Source organism: Arvicola amphibius, chromosome 9 (assembly GCF_903992535.2).
Source record: "Arvicola amphibius chromosome 9, mArvAmp1.2, whole genome shotgun sequence".
Taxonomy (NCBI): Eukaryota; Metazoa; Chordata; class Mammalia; order Rodentia; family Cricetidae; genus Arvicola; species Arvicola amphibius.
In genome coordinates, this window is record NC_052055.2 from 19,560,549 (window position 1) to 19,572,429 (window position 11,881).

At 45.2% G+C, this 11,881-nt stretch overlaps 1 protein-coding gene across 1 annotated transcript in view; it reads right to left on the reverse strand.

The window, feature by feature from the left end:
- The window catches only part of Anxa13 (annexin A13), a 51,896-nt gene extending 40,449 nt beyond the window's left edge, over positions 1-11,447 (reverse strand). Inside the window, exon 1 of the mRNA XM_038342930.1 lies at positions 11,366-11,447. Coding sequence (XP_038198858.1) covers positions 11,366-11,380 — 15 coding nt within the window. The 5' untranslated portion in view covers positions 11,381-11,447. The remainder of the gene's footprint in view (positions 1-11,365) is intronic.
- Positions 11,448-11,881: the final 434 nt, after the last annotated feature.

Below are 11,881 nucleotides of genomic sequence, written 5' to 3' on the forward strand. Positions count from 1 at the left end.
TGTAGTGGGCTCCAACCAAGCAGAAGATGTGTGTAAATGAACTCATGAGGGATCACACCACTGCCTTTCCCCACAGTATTGCTCTGTTCAGCTTAGCAGTCTGTCAGCCTCCTCGTTAACGGTGTGGTGAAGCCTTCCTCCCCTGACCACCAAAAATCATTGATGGAGAACAACTGCTTCCCAGAACTGCCCGTGTCTCCATCAGGAGGATGAGGGTCAATCTTCGGGATCTTTGCCCCTGTGAGAAGGGCTAGGGTCGATGTGAAGGCCAAAGGCCACAGATATGGCCACCGATGCAGATCCAGAGAACTAAAGGATTATGGGGACAGATTGTGTCCCATGTCCTGCTCTCCCGAAGGTGTGTAACAAAAGCATTGGCTCTCAACTTACCAGGAGTGGTTTCTCCTTCTGGGCAATATTGGCACCACCTGGAAACATTTACAATGATCCCAAATAGGGCACGACTACTCTTACAGCCCAGGAGAGAAGCCATGGATTGCTAAACATTCTCTGTAGAGAACCCCTCACAACCAAGTGTTACCTGAGCCCAAATGTCAATAGTACCAAGGTCCTACGTGACCAGGGTCTAGACAGCCTGTGCTTGTAATGATGCTGTCAACACATCATTTTAGTAGGTGTTGAGAGGCCGAGCTTCTAGTGGTAAGTGGAGACTGACTAAGGCAAGATCTCCAGGCAGTAGGAGCAAAGAACTGGGCTTCCATCAAAGGAAAGGTTACATGCAGGCTGTGTCTTTCTGAGGATAAATCTGAAAGATGAGTAATGGGATAGGAAGAAGAATTGGAGCCGAGTATAGACCTCGGCAAGAAGCCTGTTGTTACCTCCTCTGCTGTCTGCATCCTGGTTTCGTGGGCACCACGGTCTGTGTGGCAGGATGTCATGGCTATGTGACCGCTCTCAGTTGGCCCATTTTCAGGTCTTTTAGTAAAGTGTTGGTCCCAAGAACTTAGCGTGTCTACTAGAAGGGGAGCAGCATTAACCATCTAGAAATGAGATTTGAGTCGTGGGGAAAGTGACCGTCTACTTAAAGGTTGTCCACAGATTGTTTTGGGAGTTGGAGACTTTGGAAGGGTGTTAAATTTCCAGATATCTAATTGCCTACCACTGTACTGCACCAAGGAAAGGGAGCTTGGAGGGCAGCATGGGGGACGAAGGTTGTTTCTCAATTGTGACAGGAGTCATGTCTTCAGGGGTTATGGCAAATGAAACATGTTTTTCATTAGAAAGGAACGATCCGCTTCCTTCTTATATTGCCAAAGACTGTCTTTAGCCAATTCACCCAGAGCGAAACTTGGGATTCGTTTCCTATAATATATATATATATATATAAAAAATAAATGGCATGTTCTAGAAGCCTCAAGAGTCAAAGAGAAGTTGGCAGTTGGGATTGAAGAGAGAAAATATTGGGGGCCAAGGTAGGCTGATGTGGTATTACATATGCTGGACAGAGAGAGCTCTAAACAGCGGTGTGGACAAGTTCTGATTTGCTGAGCAAGAAGCAAGGTGAAACAGCTGAGTTCACTTTAGCAAATTCCTATCTCAGTCTCTATCAAAACAATGAATGTTATTCTTTCCCCCAGTAAGAGACTTTGAATGTGCATTGGCTCCAGGCCTAGTAATTCTTTTCTTTAAAATGCCTTTTGTGTTTTTCTCTCCCCCTCTACACCCCCGCTATAACTACTCAAATCCCCCATCACGAGAAGAGGGAGTTGCTTTACTTCCTGTCTGTTCTTTGAGTCTTTATTATCTCTTAGGCATCTGAAAGTTAGTGTGAGTGGTGGGGACATGAGACGTGATATTAGTAAAAATCACACTTTGAAGAAATCGGCAGTAGTAAGGCAACGCTCCCACTCCCAAAGGTAAACTCAGCCTTGGCCATGGTGACTTTCCACCATCCAGGACATAACCGAAGCCGGCCAGAATTCTCTGACATAGGGTAAACTCCCTGGGGCAGTACTGGAGAGCTCACCCTGGTGTTGAGAATGAAGGAGAGCTGCGGGACTGACCAACCCAGCAACCACCCAGAACCAGAGCTATGAGTTGGTCCATCCCATCATCTGCCCCGTCTATGATGTGCTGGAGCATGTAAAGGGGTTGGTCCTGCAGACTCAAAGTTACAAGATCAAAAAAGATGGCTTGTTTATCTCTCTGTGTCCCTGTCTCTCTCTCTGTCTCTCTCTCTCTGTCTCTCTGTCTCTCTCTCTCTCTCTCTCTCTCTCTCTCTCTCTCTCTCTCTGTGTGTGTGTGTGTGTGTGTGTGTGTGTGAATGTTTGGAGGGTATATGTGTCTTTGAAGGTAATGCAGGGCACAGAAAAGGGTGTCGGGTGTCCTCTATCACCCTCTGGCTGTTCTTTTGAGGTGAAATCCCCCCTGGAGCCTGGGACTTATATTTTCTTGACTGAATTAAAATACAACAAGCCCTAGAAGCCCCATGCTTTTGCCTTGCTTAGTTGCTGGGATTACAAACATGCACATGTCACCTAGCTTGTTATCTTCACGCACATGCTCGCTTGTGTTGGGGCCAATAGTCATGGACTCTGGGAGCGGACCCTGTTTTCCTAGGTTGGAGCTGTGTGACCAGACCTCCCTCATGCCAGTTCATTTTGGCTGACATACCATTTCCAACAGCACGGAGCAAACTATTCTCCTGGCCCAACTCTTCCCCTGTCTCCCTCTTTGTAAATGGATGGTTTACTCTATCCAGGGACAAAGAACTCACGACCTTTCAGTCTCCCTGTGCCATCCTAGTGCTAAATATGTTCACCGATCTGCCCTGTAACATAGGATGCTTGGAACTTTTCAAAAAAGATTTTCCTCATGTAGGAAGATGGTCCCCAAAGAGAAAGATATGTCTTCCTCTCTCCTCTTCCTCCTTGCTGTGATGTATGACCATTCTTTTGTGTCGTGAGAAGGAGGCATACATTCATAGAGGTGGCAGGATGTTGAGGCAGCCATAGCTTGGTCCTTACCTATGTTACTGAAGTGCTGTATGCCTCTTTCCAGGCTGCCTGCTAAGACTGTGTTATGGAATTGGGTCCTCTGGGCATGGCACTGCTGTTTTCTATCTTGGAATCAGAGAAGCTGTGATTACCCTTATGAGACCCACGTAAGATCAGGCCCCCTAACATTCCCTATCATGTCCTTGAAGACATGGGAGAGGGCTCATGAAGCAGCCAGCTCAAAGGATTATGCACTAGGCCCCAGACTAGATTTGTCTTGTCTCCATGACATATTAATAGTTAACAATTGCTAACGAGTGAAACTTGGTTTTAGTGCTGTGGCCACAAATTCATACTCCTAAGGGTAAAATTCACTCTACCAAGTCCCTATAAATAACCCTAATTAAATCCACTGGTTCAAGCTAAAGTTGGGTAAAACCGTTGATTTGGTTTGTCCTTGGTGCACACTTTCAGGGCCATTATCTGGCATCTCTAGAAGCTTCGTGGTGAGAATGGTCTACAGAGAAAGCCGAGACTAGCTTCACCTTGGGCCTGGGAGAGGTTTATGCTTTGACCAGGGCTATGGCAGTCAAGTGTGAAGGGCTCTAGCAGGCCATCTATCTGGGTGGCAAACACAGGCTTGAATACAGCAGAACCTGTGGCGACATGTGTGCATGAAGTTGGCACAAGACGCCCCTAGACAAAGTTCTCAGCACAAGTGAGATTCACATTTCCCCAGAGGGACAAAGGGAAGGGAATAAGAGACAAAGGCAGGAGATAGAGGATGAGGGAGAAGGAGAAAGGAACAAGGGAGAGGGGCAGGGTATTTGCTCCAGAGGGACAGGAGACAGATGTGGACCACAGGGAAATGGCAGTTTGTAAAGGGAAAGGGGAAACCCTGTGTTAGGATGAGGTATTTAGTTTTGATTGGACATGGTGACTTGATAAGCCAAAGGGGGATTTTGATTGCTGGACTTTAATACTTCAAAAGCTGAACCTTGGTAGTCGGCCTCAGGAGGAGGAAGTGGCCAAATAAGAGAATAGACCTTGGTAGCTAGCTTTAGGAACATATTTTTGTTTTTGTTTTTCTTTTGTTTTGTTTTTGTTGTTGTTGTTATTATTATTATTATTTTGCAAGGTCGAGGGAATGGGGAGAAGGGTAAAAGACAAAACCTGTTGGCAACATGCTTGCCATGCTCTGGCCCATCTGCCATGCTGGGGCCTGCCGGAGCCCATTCAAAGTGTCCGTCTGAATCACCCACAGGGCTCGTTCAGATGAGGCCACTGATTCAGTGGGTCCTATGTTATACCCATGATGCTGATCTGTAGCTAACATTTATAAATCACCACGCTAGAAGTATATCTGCCACTAGGCCCTTGACTAATCATAGTAGGTAGGCTAGCTTCTTGTTTTAATATGAGCCTTAAATGAACCTAAGACACAATATGAGAACTTGCTAAGTCCACATCCATGCTGTATCTGTGTGTGCTGCATATACATGTTTGTGACGGTGTGTCCATACTCGTGTGCATGTGCGTATGGAGGCTACAGATCAATATTAGTGTCTCCCTTTATCAATCTCCACGGGGCCTCTTGTTGAATCTGGAGCTCACTGTTTTGCCTAGGCTGGCTGGCCAGCAAGCTCTTGGGCTCTCCTGCCTGCATATCCCTTGCCCAGTCCTGAGGGTTACAGATGCGCACTGCCACGCCCAGCTGTTCCATGGGTTCTTCAAATCTGAACTCAGATCCGTATGCTCAGAGAGCAAGCACTTTACCCACAGAGCTGTCTCCCCGGTCCCCCATAAATGTACCTCTTAATGGATGTCTGAATCACCCCACTTTCTTTTGCTTTTTTTATTTTTAAGTTTTTATTTTTATACTTTTTTATATGAAAAAAAAGCATAATAATTACCACCAATTATAAAGGACTAGAACAGGACCAGAATAATGAATGAATCACTTCAGCCTAGGAAGCAGACACTCTCGATAATATTAATGTTATGGTACAAGCTCATTCAAGTATTTTACATTTTTTTGTCCTGTTGAATATATATCCTAGCACATGGTAAAGACAATGTACGAGCGCAAGGTGGAACCTTCTCTGAAAAGCCCATGACGAGTTTTCTTCTCCTGTGCAAACTGGGCTGAGAGTTCTCTTCTGCCTCTGCCATCACCATAGCTGGAGGAGAGAGTGGGGCTGGGGAAAATCAGGGTCCCTTTAATGAGAGAGGTATTCTGGGGCTCCCGCCCAAGGTAGCCCAAGCCTCCGGTACACTCCACCGTTAGCCTTGTCTTCACACCCTTTCCCTTGCTTCCAGACCTTCCAAGCAGCGTCCTTTCCTTTGTAAATGTCATCAAAAAGGAGTGGGAGAGGGCAACAGAACAAAGCATTTAACAGTCTGACATGGGGCTCAGCACCTCTGTCTGAACCCGGGGTCCAGGCTTGAGGAGGGCCATGCAGCCTTCTCTTTGAGCAACACATTGTTCTGAGGCTCAGAGGGCAGAACACAATCTGCCCCTTGCTGGGCCCAGGCCAACGACCAACCCTGTACAGGCAGAGGATTGAAGGAAGTTCAGTTTGGCAGGCTGCCTCTATCTCAGGTCTTGGATCCTATTGGAAGATGGTGATGGGGAAGTGGTTTGCTCTGGTGGCCCCTGCCACTCCTGGAATGCTTGTCACAGATACATAGGTCCTAAGTTCAAATGTCTTCAGAAGGTGAAGATGTAAATTACTCTACAACGTCAACTCCTAACATGTCACCATACACACACACACACACACACACACACACACACACACACACACACACACACATTCCTTGTTGAGATGATAGCCTTGCCTTCCTGCCCCCAAGGGGCTTCCTCCCTCAGAGGGCCTGAGAGGATCGGGAAGAGGACGGCAAACCTAGCCTGGACAGTCTAGATGGGAACAGCTTTCCCCCACCCTGGGCCTCAAAGCCCTGAGGTTCTGTGGTGCTGGATACAGTATAGGGCTGAGTAGGAAAGGGAAATGGGAAACATAAGGAAGCCCGCTGTTTGGTGAAGGTGTCCCATAGGGCAGGTACCAGACTTTGGGGAAGGCCTCAGATCCCATTAGCAAATCCTGTTCCTACGCCGTTTGAGAAAACTAAGTCTCGCAGGAGCTGACACGGGATTCGCACATACTAAGCACCCGGGAGGGCAGAGTTGGGCAGGGCACAAGTTGAAAGCAACAAGGTACCCAAAGACAGAGGGCAAGCTCTTGCCAAGGTACCCAAAGACAGAGGGCAAGCTCTTGCCAGCCTGGGATGCTGTGTCCTAGTCCCAGCCTTTGGGAAAACAGAGGAGCTCAAGGAGGACCACACAAATTTCAGTAACTGAGCAAGAAGATCACACACACACACACACACACACACACACACACACACACACACACACTGCCTGGGTCCCAGTGTGGGGGTGTTGCTTCACTTTCTTTCTGTTTGGGAGAGAAATCACACCAGTATCCCCCAGGACTGTCATGAGGACTCTGTCCAGAGTGTGGTACAATGAAAGCTCAGACACTGCGGATCACAGCGTGTGCCTATGTAACTCCCATCCCAGTGAGTCTTGGATAGACCCTGGCTGTCATCAACACTTCCGAGAGCCCATTTAACCTCTGTCTGCCTTCACCACAGCTCAGCTTGGGTTCTTGCTTCTGAGCTGAGAACATGGATGCCAGGCTGTGCCAACGGGCTGTGCCAACGGGCTGTGTACGAACGCATCTGTAGTCTAAGTGGCTCCTGATGCCTTCGGTCCTCAGATCCTTGTTTGAATCTGTTAGTTTCATTTCCTTCCTATGTGAGTGCATCAGCGCGTGCCCTATGTGTTCTGGGCAGCCCTCACCACCTTTTCAATGTGGCTGCTTTTATTTGCCATAGACAAGAAATCCCAGAAACTCAGGGCACATAATTTCAGTTGTAAAGTAGCTAGACCTTGAATGAAGTCCTATCTGTAAATAGATAGGGTATGCTTTGTGCATGGAATATACTCAGTGCAGGGACCCAGAAGACTAGCTTTCCACCATAAATACTTTCCTACTATGGCTTCAGGGTGTATCTGCCGGGGATTGCTTTGGTACCCTTGAGTCATAGGTCACAATTTAATGCACATACTTGGCTAAAATTGTCCCTTCTCCCTGAGATTCCCTACGGTGTTTTCACTTGCCTCAAGAGCTTGCCTTCTTTTCCCAGAATTCCCTGGGGGCACCTCCCGAATAAAGTATCCCTTGGTCCACTTTCACCTGAGCTCCCTTTGTGTTCATCTGCTGCTGGTCGCCAACTGTTCTCCCCATTAGATAATGTTTATGTTGGCTAAATATTAGCCCAAGCAAGTCTTTCCTTTGCCATGTTCACGGGAAATGCAGCAGGGCACAGGACAGAGCTACCGTTTACAAGTTGGTTTTCTTTCAAAGACACTCCCGGAGACTCCCGCTTTCAATGGCAGTGTGCCGAGCTCTCCCGAAGGGTTAGGCGGACCCATGGGACTTGAGTCATTTGAGGGAACACTTGCCGATCCTGATGTCTAGGACAACAGCTACAGCAATTGATTTCAAATCTCTAGGGTGGAACCTGGACACCAGTAGATTTTAGAGTCCAACGTCCATCCAATCTTGGGAAGTTGAACCCTAGACTGTAGTAAGCCTTTCCTATGTATGAGACTCCCTGAAGGAGCATAAGATACAGGTTGAAGTTCAGTAGCTCTGGGTGGTACTAAGATTCTGTGTTTCGTGTGTGTGTGTGTGTGTGTGTGTGTGTGTGTGTGTGTGTGTACATTCCTGTGTTTTTGTGTCTCTGTGGAGGTCAGAGGTTGATACTTAGTGTCTTTCTTAATCATTTCTCTACTTTTGTTTCTTTTATTGAGACAGGGTCTCACTATGTTCTCTTGACTGGCCTGGAATTTGTTGTGTACACTAGATTGGCCCTGAACTCACAGAGATACACTTGCCTCTGTCTCCTGACTGTCGGGATTAAAGGGGTATGATACCATTGCCTAGTCTGGCACTTTATTTTTGAGGCAGGGTCTCTCACTGAACCTGAAATGCCAAGATTCATCTGAACTAGTTGGCCAGAAATCTCTAGGGATCCCCTTGTCTCTGTGCAGCCCTGGGATTATAGGTATGTGCTGCCATGCCATGCCTGACTTTTTACCGGGGTGCTGGGACTTTGAACTCAGGTTCTCATGCTGGTTGAGCAAACAGTTTATCAACCGAGCCGTCTCTGTAGTCCCAGTTTTGCGTTTACAATAAGTGTCCTGGTAATGCCGATGTTTCTCCTAGGCCAAGGGCCCAGTGCTGAATAGCAAAGCTGCGGGTCCTCCTAGACTCTCTTTATCAACACTGCAAATAATTTCCCAGAAACCACTCCTCCATTTGGCTTGTGAGCACTTCCACATTTTTTGTGCCCCTCCTAAATCTTGCTTTCTCTCTCTCTATTATTTTGTCACGTTTCAGTGGTCAGTTCAATTTTCTACTTTCCTCTAGATGCCAGTTCTTTTGGAGACAACCCACACAACACAGCAGAAGTGATAAGCCGTCTAGCTAAACCTAAGTACAATTTTCAGTGTATCTTATCCTTCTGTGTTTGATGTTCAGCAGCACAAGAACAGCTTACGCTGTACAGATTCTTTGACTGTGGTGTGAGGATACTAACCTTGTGTCTCTGTTACTGCTATTCCAAACAGGTTAGGCACAAAGAATATGTCTTTTCTGCTGAAAGAGAGAGAGAAAGGAAGGAAGGAAGGGAGGGAGGGAGGGAGGGAGGGAGGGAGGAAGGAAGGAAGGGAGGAAGGAAGGAAGAAGGGAATAAAGGAAAGAAGAAAGGAATAAAGAGAGGAAGAATGAATAAAGAAAAGTAACTAAAGAAAAAAGAAAACCGGGACAGGTGAGATGGCTCAGTGGGTAAAACCGCTTGTGGTGAACGCCTGGAGACCTAAGTTCGATCCTAGGAAGGCCTGAGAAGGAGAAGGGGAGAACTGACTCCACAGAGTTGCCCTCAGACCTCTATACGTGCTTCATGACATGCATACTCACACATGCACATATACAAGGATAATAAATAAAACTAAGCCAGGTGGTGGGGGCGCACACCTTTAATCCCAGCACTCGGGAGGCAGAGGCAGGCAGATCTCTGTGAGTTTGAGGCCAGCCTGGTCTACAAGAGCTAGTCCCAGGACAGGCTCCAAAGCCACAGAGAAACCCTTTCTCGAAAAAACCATATATATATGCAATAAAATCACTAATGGGGAGGCAAAAGAAAAGCACAAAGCACAAAGCAAAAGTGTAAGTATTCTTTGGTTTCTGGCCTGGCTAAGATTTCAGACATCAGTACTTGGAAGATGCATCTCCTGGCCATTATTTTCTTGATTGTACAATAATGTTATACAAATAGTTTTATGTAGATATTGGTCTGTGGAAGTGTTCTTAGGAATGTATGACTTTTTCTAGGTATTGGGTGGCCTAAAACTTAGTACACAGTACCCTGGATTGTAAGGATGATCAAGTACCGAAAGACAAGTCCAGTGTCTGCCTTTATGTATGTACTTTAAATTTTAAATAGGTCAAATTTTATTTCATAATCTTGGGAGTGAAAGGGCAAAGATCAGAGAGAGTGTGTGTATGTGTTGATGTGGAGATCAAAATAAGAGTTAAGAGCAGGGTCCAATGGCATTGCAGGAAGTACCACGACTAAAATTTCTCTATAGATTTATTGGAGTAAGCAGGACACTACCTCATATTTTAGGCTTACAGAAACTAGTAATTTTTTTTTTGATCTTTTAGGATGTACTCACTCCTGTGCTTGTTAAATTTCCTTGCTACATGGTAACTTAACTTGGAGCAAAGCATCCTAGGGGTTTATTAATGGGATGCTGCTGGGAGAAGTGAAGTCCTAGAAAGCTCCATTTTTCCATTAGCTGCAAATATTGTAACTAGTCTCTCTCTCTCTCTCTCTCTCTCTCTCTCTCTCTCTCTCTCTCTCTCTCTCTCTGTGTGTGTGTGTGTGTGTGTGTGTGTGTGTGTGGTGTTTGATCCTTATTTGCAAGTGATGCCCTATATAATGTGCTTTTCAGCCTGAAACAAAAGACTGTAGCTGGGTGATATTGCATCCCTGAGAAATCTTATAATTTGAAAGGAAAATTCAGTGCCTACGGACTGTACTTGAGTGGGTGCAAAGCTATCAAAGTTGAGATGTCCTCTTTGGACAACTGTTAATTGCCTTCTCAGGGGAGTAAAAAGGGGCCCTGGAATTCAAAAATGAAATTTATACAAATTCTGCTCCAGTCTCAAAAAGCAGCTGCCCTGGTGAAGGGTAATTTTTCAAGAGACAAAATTGTCCTCCAAAGTGCAGGTGTTGGGGCAGTGGGCTCCTGAAACCCCTTGTGTGCGTTTGAAGAATTTATAATAGATGTAGTTTTTTACTTCTGGGAGAGATAATGAATAGATTACTCATAATCTTGCTAGACAGAAAAGGTTATTTACATATGATTTAAAAATTAATGACCCTCTGAAAACAACACTGTGGGTTTGTGACCACTGAGTGTCCCTTTCATAACAATAAAGGCAAACCCTTATACGCAAAGCTAGTTTTCAGGAAAAATTGGAGTTTTTTTTAAACCTGTGACACTTTACCCTAGTGGCATACTCTATAAATATCTTTATTAAATATAATGCATATATGAAATCTTGATGTGAGAAACTGTGGTAGCCGCACACAACCTTATTCAAATTCTTACTGGACTAGCTTAAGATATTCCTATCTCAGCTTAAAAATCCAATTTAATTCTTATTCACCTTATGCCCCCAAAGATTCCAAACAGTAAGTATTTTGGTCAGTTTTTGATCATTTCAGACATGCTATTCATTAGCTTAGACATTTCAGAAGGAAAAATGGAATAGTCTGTGCCATGAATAATTGCAAATATTGGGTGTTTTGAAGCCGCTTGAAATAACACTAGAAGATTTTCATCTTGTAGTCTAAATTATATGGCCACACAGGAGTATCTTTACCCTGCTGTAGTGATATTTTCAACAACAGGAATCTGCCTATCACATGAACTCTGAATAGGAATAGTCTAGGAGTTTTTGTGCAATTTTGCCACAAACTAAAAGCTTTACTTATACATCCTAGAGATCCATATGCCGTTCGCCCTCTGCAATCTTCATAGCATTATTTCAGACGCCTTTTAAAAGCCCCTCTTACAAGACTTTTACCCAGCAGGAGAGACATATATTCCACATACATTTAAAAAGCATGGTACACTCTTGTTCAAGCCAGCAAGGAGGGGGCACCAAAGCAATGAAGCGTGAGGATATCAATCATGAGTTCACAGATGAATTCTTTCACAGGCTAACCAAACAGAAAGCTGATCCCCAAAGCCAGGGAATACTTACGTGACGGTTCCCCATCTCCTCTTCTCTGAGATGGCTGTCCTGGGTTTCAGGAAGAGACCAGGCCACCCACAGATAAAGTTTATAATGGGTTTCTCAGGACATAATATCTCTTGTGTTTAATAAGTAACTTTGGCATTGGATTTGAATACACTGTTGGGGATAGATAGGGAGTGGCCATAGTTCTGAATGGGCTTTAGCTACCCAGGCTGTATGGGCAGGCCATCTGAGAGAAAATACACCCAGCGAAATGAAATGTAGACCTTTTAAGATGAATTACATAATCACAACTAAAAGGTTAAGCTCGCCTCACTTCTAATAGTTGAAAGAATTATTCTTTCTTTCCCCTTCTTGTTGGAGATAGGTTCTCGCTATATAGCCTGCACTAGTATTGAACTGGAAGCAATCTTGCTTCAACTCCAGAGTGCTGGTCTTATAATCATGTACTCCCATTCCTGGTGTGAGGTTTTTTTGTAATTAAATTCTGTGTATATGTACATATGTTCATATGTACATATG